At 43.4% G+C, this 15,535-nt stretch overlaps 1 protein-coding gene across 2 annotated transcripts in view; it reads right to left on the reverse strand.

The window, feature by feature from the left end:
• Positions 1-784: 784 nt before the first annotated feature.
• Positions 785-15,535, reverse strand: part of med13a (mediator complex subunit 13a) — a 70,635-nt gene continuing 55,884 nt past the window's right edge. For both annotated transcript variants that reach the window (XM_054625444.1, XM_054625443.1), the window contains exons 16-30: positions 13,027-13,949; positions 12,420-12,587; positions 11,700-11,923; positions 11,256-11,445; positions 10,582-11,011; positions 10,250-10,481; positions 7,886-8,077; positions 6,893-7,116; positions 5,561-5,703; positions 5,256-5,414; positions 4,102-4,290; positions 3,403-3,545; positions 3,010-3,174; positions 2,225-2,325; positions 785-1,892 (exon numbers count right to left, since the gene is read on the reverse strand). In XM_054625444.1, the coding sequence (XP_054481419.1) occupies positions 1,760-1,892; positions 2,225-2,325; positions 3,010-3,174; positions 3,403-3,545; positions 4,102-4,290; positions 5,256-5,414; positions 5,561-5,703; positions 6,893-7,116; positions 7,886-8,077; positions 10,250-10,481; positions 10,582-11,011; positions 11,256-11,445; positions 11,700-11,923; positions 12,420-12,587; positions 13,027-13,949 (3,616 nt within the window). In that variant the 3' untranslated portion in view covers positions 785-1,759. The remainder of the gene's footprint in view (positions 1,893-2,224; positions 2,326-3,009; positions 3,175-3,402; positions 3,546-4,101; positions 4,291-5,255; positions 5,415-5,560; positions 5,704-6,892; positions 7,117-7,885; positions 8,078-10,249; positions 10,482-10,581; positions 11,012-11,255; positions 11,446-11,699; positions 11,924-12,419; positions 12,588-13,026; positions 13,950-15,535) is intronic.

A 15,535-nucleotide genomic window follows, 5' to 3' on the forward strand; every position in this document is an offset into this window, starting at 1 on the left:
AGCAATTTACACGTGAGATATTTATTATGCAGGGTTATTCCGCTGCCTTTTCCACTGGTGAATACAAAAGTGAGTGTGGTAACGAGCTTGCAGACCCACTGTATAGTAGAAGCAGATGGCTACTGCAAACAACCATGGTTTCTCAAAAAGAAAACATGGCACCGGACTAAAAAAATTTTTTTTCAGGGTTTCATTTAATATTGAATGTATTTTCTACACTCAAAAGACGACCACATACATTTTGATGGTCAAATATTTCAAGCCAACAATTATTGGCAAATATGCAGGGTTAAGAGCAATAGCAAATAATTTTTCCCAATAAGCAGTTTCCCTCTAAGCAGGAGAAATCCAGACAGTAGATGCACCTCAGTGCACAAACACTGCATATCCAATGGGCAGCCATCGAAAGCAGGTTAAAGTTCATTTACACCACACATTTACTTTCACACTGAAGTAAAATGGGAATGGTTTAAATGTATCCAAACCAATCAGAAGTGGTGCCAAAAGAGCCAGACCTCAGCCAATCAGTCAAGGAGAGGTATAGTAAACTTAAGGGATGTGCTGAGAAGGACACTGCATGTCTGCCATTTAAAAAACTGTTGTCACATTCTAACTCTCATGTTCTCTCTCACCTACAGAAAAAGGTCAAACCTGAGGTCAGCTACCTCCAAGAGATGCCAATAGTTCTCCTTCCACTCCACTACTGGTGTCCCTTGTCCAATTGCACATCACCGTCCCCTCCCCAAAGCAATAAACACAAGCACAGGAAAATAAGTTGACGCACTTTATTCCTAAAACAGAAGCCACACCACCAACTGCTGGCATGGCATTCATATATAATTATTTATATATATTGCCGTTTGGTTTTGTGTCTAAATGTGTGGTATAAAATACTATATACAACAATGTACCTCTTTATTTGAACACAGTGAAGTTCATTGCTGTACAAGTCCTCTGTAGCTACAGCTTTGCTGTAAATCGTCCATGCTCAAAGGCATGGAACATAATTCTCCACTCTTATTCTTCTGTACATTGTGACAATACAAATATTCTGTCTCCATTATAAAAAATAATACTCTAAAAGCAACCTAATGGGGACTTTATTGAATTTTTATGGGATTTTTTTTCCTGGTTGTTTTGTTAATTAAGACGATTACATATATCTTAGACCAATTGCTTTAAAGCAGGAAGGTGATATAAACCTTCTCCATTTTTTATATATAAAAGAGGTTAAGAAATGAGACAAATTATACATTTGAAAACGTACAATAAATAAGATAGATGCAGGCATTTCATTTGGATACTATTTCATCCAAAGGAATAAAAAGGAATTTCAGGTCTTAAAACCAAAGATCCATTCTTGAGTTTTTTCCACGATCAAATATATGTCCCTTTTCCTCCAATAACTTTACAAATAGACTTGTCTCTCCAATACACACTGGCCAGTGACTGTGCTGCCATGCTACATACCATGACAACCAATCTGTCATTCTCTCACGTTCATTCATTTGCGACTCAACGTCTGGTTCCCCCCTCATCTTTATTCCCTTGTCTCTATGTGCATGTCTTTGATTCGCACGGACTGGACTGTCTCAACCAGTAACAGCCGTCTAATCCCATCTTGGTGCAGGATCCAGCTCCGTACACTGGTCTGGTTCTTGCAGATTTCTTCAGTCTTGATGACGCCCCCTTTTGGAGTCGTCGCTTTCCTCTTCTTTGAAATGTGTCCCCTACATCCCCGCCCGTAACAGGCTGTTGGCTACAACATGTTCATGATGAAGTTGTACATCTGGTTGAGCACCACAAAGTGAATGGGTAGACATGATCGTCGGTCCTGTGTAGCTGGGTCACACGTCAGCCAGGAGAGGGCGTTGTACTGCTCCAGCACATATCTGTTCAGGCATACAAAAGACATGCAGTTCCTCTTTAATTTAGAGTTATTTATAGGGTGACACACTGGGTTTTAAAATATGAATAAATAAAGTTAGCCTTTATTTTTCAAAATGATCCATTATGGGCTATTATTAACACAATGCATAAGAAACTAAGTGCCCATAAAGCATTTTAAACTACGTCAATGCCATTTCAATTAGTCAATTAGTCATCATCTGTATCCCCAAAAAAAAACCTTTAATATGAATAAACTCTGCAATAACCCCCCCCCGGTTGGTAGTAGTATTTTGTGCACTTGACTTGTAGTGGAGTGTGTTCCGGTGTCGTTTACCTGAGTACATCTGAGGTCTGATTGGAGTCGAGGGGATGGGAATGTTTGCTGTGCAGTAGTTCATCTGATTGCACTGAAGACACATGGAGGTGCAAAGAGGCCTAAAAGAGGGAGTGAGGGGAAAGAGATGGTGTTAATGGCATTATAACAAAGTTATTAACATTTTATTACATCTCATATAAATAATTATAGTTCTTTTCACAGAGCGTTGACCGCAGCAGCGAGTCTGTTTCTCATTCTAGGATGAAAGGATATCAAATCTTTGTGGTCCTCTTGTATCCTGCAGTCTTGTTGTCACAGTGAGGTTTCACTCACTCGCAATCAGTGGTGCCAACAGGAACAATCCTATATAATCCCTCATAAAACCATGTGTGCCATTTTTGCTGTTTTTATACAAATTAAACAAAACAGATAGAACATGTTAATAAGTGAGCTTTTGGAGGGGCTGACAGGAGGATTTTGTTCCCTCTGCACAGAGCCAGGGTAGCTGCTTCACCCTGTTTCCAGTCTTTATGCTAAGATTAGATAATCAGAATCTAGCTGTAACTTTATATCTAATGGACAGACATGGGAGTGGTATCATAATATTTCCCAAATTGACAAGCTATTACTTAAAATTAATAAATGTCCCTACAGTCTGTTTTTTATTGTTTTGTAGTGCACCGTGACTTACGTTAATTTTTCCATTAAGTTGTCTTTAGTTTAATTAATTTTTTACTGTGTACTTGTGTAAAATGGAAGCACTAAAATAAACCCATTAAATAATGAAGTAAGAGGCCTGCTACCTTGAGGAAGAGTGGACACTGGTTTTCAGCCTGCGGACAGGCTGACCAGAACCAGTCAGGTAGTGGGCCGGCTTTCGCCGTGGATACAAAGTAGCCAAGTGCCAGAGGCTGCTGCAGGAGGTTAGGGACCTCTTCATGAGACTCCATACGGTCAGTACTCTGGCCCTGCAAGGGAGAAACTCAAGGTTAGCATCGTTTACATGTGTCATATCACAAAATGAACTGCATATCCTTAGACAGATTATCTAATGTTGTTATATTCTGACTCAATCAACAACATACAGAGGAATGGGAGACATGCGGTGCAACATTAATCTAAGGCTACTTTCAATATTGCAACATATAAGTATATGGAACAAGCCATGGCCTGTGTTCATGAACAGGTTGACTCACCTTACTGCCATCCCCTCCGTGGTGGTAATGAGAGCCAGGGGAGTGTACTGGTGAAGTGGTGGGCGAGATGTTGATGATGTCTGGGTCCACCAACTCGTTCTCCTGGTCCAGCAGGTCAAAGATCCCGATAGCATCGGACCCATCTGAGTACAACAGGAGAATAATTCAACAGGAGAATACTTCCACAGGTCTGCAAGTGAAGAAGTGGTAAGATTGCTTTTAAACTAATACACTCCATGTGTCTCTGAAAGCATTGAAAATACTTTTAACAAAAATTCCCCTCCCCCTGATATGGGTGCCAAAACTAAGTATTTTTCTGTAACAATATACAGTATATTCATTTTAGAAAATAATTATGACATTCTGCTATTTACTGAATATGGATTGTTAGTGACTATGTTTCATATTACTGGCAATAAATACATTTGCACTAAAGAGATAAACTTAAGACGCTTGAGGGGGCTGTAGATGCACTAAGTATGTAAGCTAACACTACTTTAAAACAGACTCTTAATAGAATGGAAAAGTAAACAGGAAGGATTTGTAAAAAAAAAACAATACAGATTTAAAGCGATAACACAGTCATGGCTGCCTTTCCCTTTAACATATGTTGCTTCACTTAAGGTCCAGCAACTAGGCTGTGCCACACCGAATTAAAAAAACCAACGACTGCAGGGCAGATGAAGGAGCCCTACTGACCGGTGGTAGCATTTAGAATGTCGATGTTTGGGTCGATGTTGGTGTAATTGGAGCTGGCCACTTGGACGAAGGCTGACGTGGGGAAGACCAGGATGTGGGTGCAGGAGGTGTCCTGTGGGGTGCTCAGCTGGGACGTCTGCATGTTCAAGGTGGTGCTGCGGCCAAACACTGAGCCTGTCGACACAGAGTCTGATGGGATGCACAAAGAAAGGAGAGATCGACGGGTCAATAAACTGTGGCTAAGAAGACTGAAACAAAATAAGAATGCTTGTCAAAATCCTATAACCTACTACGATCTTTAAACTGATGAGGACTGAGCGTCATATAACAAACTCTGCTACCAAAGACATAACTGAAATGTTCCCCACAATTTATATAGAAAAGGTTGTTTTAACAACCATAGTGGCTAGGTTTTATAGCCCTTGTGATTTGTTTAGTTTCCCTCTAGATAAGAGATATCATGGCATTTACTGTGTATCAGAAGGGAATTTGGGGTAAACAAGAGCAGGGAGAACCAAAGAGAGATGCCTCAACAATGACCAAATGGAGGCCTTAAAAGGTATAATGTAGCTAATCTTTAAATTTAGTCCTTTCAGTGGTTTTAATTGATTCATTTTCATTACAATATACTAATGAGAATATTACAGGTGCAAGATCAAGATTGGGAGCATTTAGATTGTCAGTGATGTAAACCCTCCCTTGTTGTAGCCATCTGAGGCTAACACAACCTTGCTAATCTCTTTCAGTTTAAAGAGCTTTTTAGAAAGGCGATGTCCTCAGCCCGGCATCACTCAACACAATCCTGGTATGATGCACTGACAATCCCCCACTCCTTTCCCAAAATAAACCCATTGATCTGGCTCTCCATCACCCCGCAGTGAGATCAATGGGCATCTGAGAGGTAGTGCTTTATGAGCAAAAGGTACATGATCTTCCCTGCCATCAATCTGCTCTGGACAAGGAGGGGACACGCATTGTGATATGCTGCTGCCATCCATCACGCCCCGCACTCACGCACATACACGCACAAACACACGCACACACAGACATGAGCACACCTTTCTTGGTGGAGTAATGCAACTCAGATGAGAAGTGCATGTTAATACAGATAGTAGGTGTACTGATAATCTTTTGCATTTGCATACACACTGCACCTGGCATGATGATAAATGATCCCTGGGGCTCCATGGCAACCAAGCACACACTGAGGATGCTGGGAGTATCTGAGGCAGAGATGCCACACATTCGACACATTTCCTTTAGACGACGACTCAGTGACTGGAGGTTTCTCCTGCTCAGCAGAATACTCCAGTCTGAAACATCAAGAGAGGAGAGCAACAGGGATGAATGAACATGTGACACATTGGTGTAAAAGATGAATGTCTTTAATGTTTTTTATTTTTATTTTTTAAATCGGCATGAAAAGGCATTTTAGTATCATTTAAGTAGTCTTCCTTACCTTTTAACTCTCCGTGTCCTATCCTGCCCAGTCGGCCAATCACCACCCTCCATGGCACTGATGTCATCTGCACCAGCCCCAAGCACCAATCCCACAGCTTCTGCAGTCCGAGCCGCCGAACAGAGCCCTTTTTCCTCCGTGCCCTGCGGGATATGCATTGAGTCACATGTCAGAACCACTTTTCAAAGTATGCAGAACAAACATTAACAGACTTGCAAGGCGGGAAGTCAAGAGTACAGACCGTGTGCTTAGCTGCCATTCAATAGAGCTGGTTTAACATTGTGTGAGCCCAAGCTCTTGAGGCAGGTGAAGGTGAACCTGTAGAATGTGTGGGCCTGTGCAGAGACTATCCTTGACTGACAGCTGTGTGCTTTCCCTCTAAAGCCTAATTTACACTTGAGGGAAAAGTGACATTTGACAGCTGGCATGACATAACTGACGCAAAACCACAGTTTTGATTTAACGCAGACACATTTTAAGTGTTAGTGACAGCTGCCGTGCACCTTCTGTAAGGTCACACACATCTGTTGTGCAGCTGTGACTGAATGAGGGCTATTCACAGAGAAAAATGTAACGGTAGAGACTGTGGATTACATCGCTTTCAACGCAAAAAATATAATTTTCTGTTGCTAGGAGTCTTTCAATCAAATCAGTAACAAAAGACGGAATTTGTTAAAACATTGAATAAAGCAGTTTCACGTAGAAAAAAAGAAAAAAAAGAAAAGCTGATGCTGTCAGGCAGACACAGAACGTCTGGAGGGTCTTTGAGCCGAGCTGCCGCAAACGTTGGCTAAGCTTGATTCTCTCATAACTTAAGGTCCATATGTCTGAAAACCTTCATGCCGTTAAAACATAAAGTTAAAAAGGACAAAGATCTAGAGTAAAGCGTGTATTGTAAAAATGTGGCTTAAAGATAGATAAAAAGTCAATCTATGAAGGCCTCTGGCAGACAACAACAATGCTGCACATGCTCAAAAAGGACATGACGCCATTGACCGGTGACCAAATGAAACAAACATTACCTTGAATAAAATTAAAGATTTCTCTCAGTTTGAAAATTGCTGGGAACATTTTGGATAATGCAAGTACACAACTAAACAAAATATATAACATAGGTCAAGAAGTTTTTAAACATTTTAAGGTGGAAAAGTTACATATTATTCCTTTAAGGCAGGACAACTTGGAACTCTTTCTGTACTACTTCTACTACACAGAGTTTAATAATCTCAGTACTAGTGTAGGGGTCCAGTTGCGTTAATTGATTTCTACTATTGGTAATAAAGACTTTGAAGCTGGTTTTAATATCAAGCAGGTGGATGGTGGTAGTCGTACCTGTTGGGCAAATCGATGTTGATGATGCAGGTCTCTAGAAGTTCCCCATACAGGTCAGTGCATGTAGCCAGGATCCACCGTTGGTCGTGGGAAAGACAGTATCCGACAAACAGCACGTTGTATTTTTGCGATGCTTCCCCAAATGTCTCCCCGAGCTCCGTCTGCTTGTCCTTTACCGGTGCTAGAATGAATGGAGGTGTGTACAGACGCAGACATTCCGGCCTCTGCAGATTGGGAGGTGACGGATAAAGGATTTAGGATACATGTTCAGCCTTTCTAAACACATGCAGAAAAACTGGACATGCTCCAGATATATTAAATGTGTGCATGCATGACTGGCTGCTGGTTTTTCACAGGAGCAGGACATCCTCTCTTTCAATCCGAATTTCTTCTTGTACAGCCAGGCTGACCCAAACAATTCATACTGTACGCATCTTTAAAAGCAAAAATGTCTCTTGTGACACTCAAACTGTCCTATCCATATCCCAGTCCTCCCAGCAAGACAGCTCAAGGTTTGCCAGTCTGTCAAAGGGAAAGGGTAGCCCTGGGTGAAAGGAAGGAAGTCCTGATCTAAAGTGCCCCTTTGTCTAAACCTGGAGTAGAGATCCCATTATGGAGGTCTCAGGGAGCTAGCCAAGCAGATAATGGAAAGAAAACTCTGGAGTAGCAGAGGGGTTACAAGTTTGCTTAGTCCTGTTCCATAAGAAAAAAACTATAAGGATGGTTAGCACTCAAAACTCTATCTCATTGCCTTCTTTCTTTTCAGGGGTTCATTATTGGTGCGAGAGCTGAAAGCAACTGAAATGCTGCTGCAAGGGCCACAGTGTCAGCCCATGTTTACTTGCCTATTGATCAGAGGACAACACGGCCGCCAACACACTGTTACTGATCAGCTACAGAGCTCAACTACAACACCTCTGTCTACTATACAGATAGATTATGTCAAAACAATTAGAGTGCAACTGCTACAACTCGACTACGTGTTGCATTTACCTCTGGGCTCTTCAGTGCGGTGTCAATGGCCAGGCCCGGCCCGAAGCCCGTCAATGACTTGACATTGGTGGAGGTGGGCAGCGGCCGTCTGCACTGAGCGAAGACGGAGAAGGCAAGAGACTTGAGGTGCTGAGCGTAGATGTGACGGTCTTCACCTCGTACTGGCTGAAGCAGGTACTGGCAAGGGACAATCTGAGTTAAAAATTAAAAAAAGACAAGTCGTTAGACAAGAGACCCTCACTCCGACAATGCTTCTATTAATGCCTTATCTGGCTACTAGTTACTACTCTAGCACTAGCTAGGGAAAAGTGGCAAGTGTACATAATAGAGTCATGGAAACATTGAAATTCACGTTATGTCTAAAATACATTTAGAATTTGCATAAAGGTTCACAAAGTTACCAACATATAAAACGCTCTGTACACTGTAATACAATCCAGTACAACTAAATTAGTTGATGAAGTGAATAATCAGTCCAGAATTTGAATGAGATGAACCTCATCTTGTCAGTCGAGTCACTGCCCTTTTATTTTTTTAGCTGAGTCATCATACAGAGTAAAGCAGGATAACAGCACGACAGGCTGTGACCTTTTACAAACAGGCATGTCTCAAAGTGACCTAACTACAAAACTAACTGTGACGTTAACAGAGAGGAGTGATGGAAACGGAGGCAGTGACGCAGAGCAGTGTGACTACTTTCTGTTTTGTGTGTTCTTTTCTCATGACTGATGATGAGCGTAGGCATCAAATCATGAGTCTTAAACATGAGGGGTTAAGTGTGGTGGGGCAGTTCTGAGGGGAGGCAGCAAATAATATATTTCTCATAATAAAAAGGTAAGGTGTATTGGTGTAGAAATATTATAATAATACTGAGTATTTATAAAAAGTAAAAAATTAAGTATCTATTGATAAGTAAAAGGAGGAACCAAAGGCACATGACAAGGTGCTTAAAGAGTGTGGTAATGCAATAAGCCTCCTTAGACAACTCTTGCTGAGCTAAATACTTATATAGTGAAGGTATGGTGAAATATAGTGAATTAATGGGAAATAAGTCCCTTTCTTACAAAGACTCTTGCTGGAGGGACATATGACACTTTTAGCCAAATACCAACAAATCAGTGGCCTGTTTAACACTTGAAAGTTTTCTTTAACGTGAGTAAGTATTTAGAGAAACTTTCGAGTGTTACAGTTACTTTTTGTAATCCACATGAACCACTAGTGACATCAGCATACATTACATTCACCACACAGCACTTAAATATATCACTTTAAAAGCTGGTTCGCCTCTCACACACTTTATTTACTGCTTCCAAAACAGTGGTGAAAAACATCAGGAGCAAAAGCCAGTAGTTGAGTTTTTATGAAAACAAAATAACTGGTGTGTTACTGCATGTAAAAATATTAGGAGCACACATGGCCATATTGGCTCCTAAGTTTCCATGTGGCCGGTTGCTAACAAGCAGTATAGCATTGTAAAGCTTAATTTTTTATATTTTTTCTAAACAGTCCGGCGCAGCGTTCACTCCACATAAAACACACCGGGGCTACATTATATCACTTTCAGCAAACCTCACAGAGAACAATTAGGGCAAAACAGCATCAGCGGTCTGATTTAACCAAATGTGGTCCAGCTGAGCTAAAACCACAGAGACGCTAAATCCGTCAGCACGTTAGCGTGTCGTTTACTACCGAGCCTGTTTGTAACGGCTACCGACAACGTTATCTTCACTTCACTTGTCTCTCCTCTGCTCCACTCTGTGTGTTGAGAGGTTTAGCCCCCACTTTGTGAAACAGAAGATATTAAATAGCTGTGCACCGCCGCAGAATGAATATAGGGGTAAACATTTGGCTAGTACATTGCTTTTGTAGTTGGAAGAAGTCATCTGAAGATACATTTAAATGTGGCAATGGCAAGAGCAGAGTCTGTATTTGATGGTATTGAACATACCCATAAAAGGTAGACAAAATATGAGAAACAACTTTGAATATAATGCAGTCAAACACAACACTTCCCAAAATACAACCATGGAGCTTAGCCTTTAAATCGAACCACGAAACTCTATATACAAACATGTTGAGCCTTTTAAGTTTGGTAGTATCTATAGCTATCGTATTGCATTGATTTACATTATATTACATTGTTAAGCCGTTTCCTTCTGCCCTGAGTGATTTGCTGAACAATTTACTGCTTCTGATGATGACGGATATGACAGCAATGATGCACTTGAGCATAATCTGTTAAACATTAAGCAGTCGTTGACACGCTGACATTGAATTGACAATTAATGCATTTTCATTTATGCCTTCATGATAATGAAATACAATATGGTCAGCAATAAAAATGTGGCTCTCCTGGGAACTTACCTGTACAGAAATAGAGTTGCGGATGTGTGGGGGCAGGAACTGCAGCATCTCAAGGTAGCAGCGTAGCAAACCAAGCGTCCACACACTGGAGTGGGCCGGCACTGGCCCCGGACCACCGTCGGCCTCCTCGTAGCTGAAGGGGTCCACAATGTAAACAACTATGGCGGGTGGATACGTGATGGCGTGGGACTCCCCGTCTGTGGGCACGCCTATCTTCTCTCGTTCCAAAGTGCTGAGGAAAGCAATAAAAAAATCACTCAGGTACAAAACTGATCAAACAGATTCTGCTTTTTTCGAGTTGATGGTGTGCAGTCTAGTGTGTACTGCAGTACCTTTCTGGAGGCTCTGTGGTTCCCTGGGTCTGGCTGCTGGAGTTGTCCCCTGAGGTGCCAGTATTCTGGGTACCAGCCTGCTGCCCCAGCTGTCCACTCTGGGGGCCACCTCCCTGCCCCTGGGTGCCCATGCTCCCGAAGGGGGGAAAAGAGCTGGGTTTGGCAGACGGTATCCCGCTGCCGGGCTGGCCCGAGGTGGTCACCAGACTGTTGCACGACGCGGAGCCATTTCCCGACCCACTGTTGCTGCTGCTGTTGTTGATGTTGTTGTTGGGAACGGAGGAGCCCGCAGCGTTCACTGAGCCCTGCTGGCTGACTGAGCTGGAAGTGGAGCTGGACAGTTGTGTGGATGCTGACTGGCTGGACGAGGGAGGGAGACTGGGCTGTGTGAGGAGGGAGCTGTCCAATGGCTGTGATGCGAGGTATGGAGCTAAAGGGAGAAAAAGCACAGCATTGGACTTCCATTAATAACATCAATCACCATTTGAGAAAATGAAAACATACTACATTTACTGAATTCAAGCTCTCTTTCAAACAGTCGAGGCAATCCTGCTAGCCTTTTTTGAATAATCAAGTGGGGTCGAAGGTGGAACTCCAGCAACAAAGAGCTGCCTGAGCGACCGTGAAGAATCAAAAACGCAGTCATAACCCTGCAGGCTGTAAATGAAACATACCAAGGTTGTGGCGGCACACTTGTGCATAGAGTTTGAGCTTAGTGAAGGCGTCGCTGTTGCTGCTGGCAGCCTTGAGGAACCAGTCGCTGACTGGCTGATCCACCAGGTTCTTGGCCCCATTGCCGCCGACCAGGACAATGCCATCGGGGTAGCCTTTGGAAATGGGTCGGTGCTGGCCCAGTCGACATGACTGTAGAAAAAAGTGGAAAAGAACATGAGTGTGTGAATTGGTACATGAATCTAATCTAAATTAAACAATAGTAAGTTACAACTTGAGTGTAGCTGCACTATTTGCACTGCTTGTTCAAATTGATTAGGTTGTTTTACATGTGATCTGGATAATTACTAATTAACTGCAAAACCTGCAGTGGAGAGATGTAGAGCACTGTAACATTTGGATAGCGTTTACAATGACGTATTTGCACCCCTCTCCAGAGTCCCTACCTCGTAGACAGCAGTGAGGTCTCGGAAGAAGCTCTTGGCGCCGCTGAGCAATGCCTCGTTGTCAGGACAAACCACCAGGTACCCAATGTCCCGCTGGGAGCCGAAGGGATCCAGCAACAGTTTTTCCCAGTAGGGGAGACCAAACGGAGACAGCACCACAAAGTCATACTCATAACCCACCAGGAAGGTGGGAATGGGCAGGGGCTCTGGGGACTCGTCTGTGCCTGTGGGGGTGAGATGGAAGGAGGAGGCCAGAGAGGGGAAAAAGCAAAAGTGTGGAAGGATGTAGAAAGAAACAAAAAGAAAGAAAGAACAGTGAGCGAGTGCTGTTTACAGGTGAGGTGTCAGCCACCCTCCCTCCTCTTTCCTTTCTCCACTGTGCATCAGAATGTGATGTCGCCGAACCATCTGACAGCTCCTCCCAACAGAGCTGACATCTGGACCACAGCAGAGTGACCACACTGCTTATTGACCTGACAAGATCTGAGTTTTTCTACCCCAAGACACACACCTTCCAAAAGTCACACACACAAGAACACCAACTACTGTTATCACCCTCATAGTTTCTCTAAGAATCTTATTCTTGGCAGAGTAGTTTGAAACCCCCATTGCATATGTGGTGGAAAACCCTGATTCACTGACTTTAATCCATATAAACTGGATGCTAGCAAAGAGCTGTGCATCAATGGATTATAATCCCCAGTTTGTCCCCAGTTTTACCGTAAGAGCCCCGTCCAGCCATCTTGTGGAACTGCTGCCAGGTGAGGGGACCCTGAACGCCCCACGACCTTACTGTCCTCTTCTTCTGGATTGCGTCCTGGAGTACGGGCTGGAGGGACATCAGCACCCGCAGCACATCCTGAGAGCACAGCGCACTCACATCCACCGCTGGAGAACAGACGAGTGAAGGAGAAGTTTAAGATTAATCACAACATGAGAAACTCAACATCATACACCAGTTTGACTTACATGAATAATAAGCATTTATGTTTCTCAATTGATCATAATTGAAAATACTAAACTACTATATATCAATGTTTACATGCATTACAAAATAAAAATCACAGCATATAAACATGAACCAATTAGTTAAATTATGTTAGATTACAGATATGAATTTAGTGAGATTTCTGATTAAGAAATGCTGTTTCATTAGTTTGAAGAATATTTTCAGTTGTTGAATGAATTATTTAGATTAATGCTTACTTGCACAGAGCTTCTTTTAACTTTTTTATGGTTAAACAATAACAGCCTGAGAAAACATAATTTGGTGTCCAACTGAGACATTTTTGGCATGCATGAAAATCTAGACTGCCACATCTCTCACCGTTTTGTTTGGCCCAGTGGTGCAGGCAGGTGCTCTTGACCAGCGCCTCGTCCACCTTGCCGCCTGACATGTTGTCCATGAACTGCCTGCCGTGCTCCAGTGCCATGTAACAGTCGCTGTGGTAGTCCCTCTCCTCCACCCTCACACATGGCGGCACAGGGGCCCCACTTGGCCCCCGTGTCACTATGTCATGCTCTAGGATTGAAATGGGTGAAAAGGGGTTGGTACACTGGTCCTGTAGGAGGAGAATAAGCTCGTCTGGGACACGGTCCCCCCTCCCAACTCCAGTTCTTTCCAGCGAGGAGAGCCGCAGTGCCTCAAAGCGCTTCTCTGCCTCTCTGCTGACATCCGAGCCACGGCCGATGATATCCAGCTCGTCCTCCAGGAAGAGGCCCGAGCCGTTGCCGTAACGCCGATTGACCACGGCGCTGAAGCCGCAGCTGCAGGGTTCCTGAGCCTCGCCGACGGGGTCGCTCAGGTACACGCCCACGTCAGCTCCTTTTATGTTCATGTTACAGACGCAGATGCAGCAGCTGTCGAAGTTGCAGTCCTTGAAGAGGTTCATGACCGACTCGGAGAGAATGAGGGTGACGTAGAGGCTGTGGGCCTCGGGGATGGAGGGTACGGTGGCCGGCTCTACGGAGTTCAGCGGTCGGCAGGTGGAGGGGGTGGACGCCGGCGAGTACAGATCCGAGTTCTCGTATTTGAGCGAGCCCTGGACGCTGGAGGGGCCCCGAGGCGTGCGTGGGGTGCGTGGCGTTCGTGGGGTGGGGGCAGAGAAACGTGGGGTAGCAGGTGAAGGCAGTATGCCAGCGCCACTGTTACTTGGGGGAGCACTGTTGGACATGAAAGGTGTGTGGGTCTGTGGGGTGTAGCTCTGGCTGTACTCCTGGTCCATGGTGCTGCCCACACTGGGGATGTTACTGAGGGCAGACAGACAGAGGGACATGAATTAGAAAGAACTAAATGAAAGGCACTACAGTATGTTTGACAGTTGCACATTTTAGTGTTTGAGAATCCCTTCCAGTGATACCCAACGAATCCTTTTGGAGAATTAGAAATGATCCCTATTAGACAATGAATAAGAATAACTCTTGTGACTCTAATCACAGCTTCAAATGTCAACACAATTCATTTCCAATCACAGTAAAAATTAAAAAAAAGGGCAAAAGGAAAATCTCATAAAAATCATGCCACAATTAGATGTACCAGAACATCTAATCGTGGCATGAAAATGGAAGCACTAGTACACAGAACATACTTGTTTTCCCAGGTCTTTTTTAAAACCAGGACAGCAATGTTCAGTACATTACTTCAAACAACAAAATACAGTTATCCAACTGTCTCACAGCATTTGCGAGGATAGTTTGAGTAATAAGGCAGTCGGGCACGACATGTTCACTACAAAAGCAATGCAGAGTGGGCTTAGACTGCACACATGTTAACACATGAGAGAACAAGAATGAGAAAAAGCAGCAGAGGGAAAGACATTCAGCAAACATTTCAACGAGTGTCCCTTTGAGGTAAGGGTTATTTTTGGGCTGGCAAGCAACAGTGAGGAAGCAGGGAGAGAGAGGAGAGTGAGGAGGGAGGGTGAGCACATCATGTCCCTAGCTGTATGTGGGGAACAACTCCTGGCACAAACCCATTAGAAGGAAGTCCCAGCACAACTCTCTCTCTCTCTCATGCAGCCAGGGCACGTTCAACATGGGATGCAGACATGAAGGCAGCACCAGCACAACATCATAAGATCTTTACAAACAGCTGTCTGGACATTTGCCAAGCTTAGTAGAGTGCAGTAACCTCTCCCAACCTGCATAAGCAATGCTGTCTGGCCTTTCTCATGAGTCAAAACATTTTCCAATCACTACCACAGCTGAAGAAATGAGTAATTACTTGACAGGGCTTGTGTTGTTCGTTGAAAATGGAATTTTGCAAAGGTCAGCACATGTCTTTACAGTGACTTTACATCATGGTTTTCCGGATCAAGCTGTACTTGACGAGCAGACATCAGGACAGAGAGGAGGCAGACTCTGTTTCCTATCAATGGTGCTCAATCATATTCAAAGTAAATGGACAATGTGTTTTGATTTCAAATTGTATATGTTAAGTTGTTGGTCATAGTATATGCCCATATAATTGTCTTGTTGCTGATGTTTGCAATCCTACTGATGCAAATTTAAAAAAACAACAACGCAGGAATTCCCTGCTGTTTTTTGTTTGTCCCGTTTGTCTCGAGTAGAAAATGGGCTTCAACTGCATTTTTTTGTGAAACAATGTGTTGCATAACGATGATAAATAATCCTTGAATATAAATGTAATAAGAGTCAATTTTACTGCCCTGATTACAGAAAAGCACAAAATCAATAGAACATGATAAACATGCTGATAAGAAATTCCCATGTGCGTGGAAAGTAGCAGAGGTGCAGCTGTGTAGTTAAGAGGAACAGTGACAGATATAATGGAGACTCCAAGCTGCCATGAACAGTGAGGTGTGGCATGGAGCCGC

The sequence above is a fragment of the Anoplopoma fimbria genome, chromosome 24, assembly GCF_027596085.1.
Source record: "Anoplopoma fimbria isolate UVic2021 breed Golden Eagle Sablefish chromosome 24, Afim_UVic_2022, whole genome shotgun sequence".
In the NCBI taxonomy this organism is placed as follows: domain Eukaryota; kingdom Metazoa; phylum Chordata; class Actinopteri; order Perciformes; family Anoplopomatidae; genus Anoplopoma; species Anoplopoma fimbria.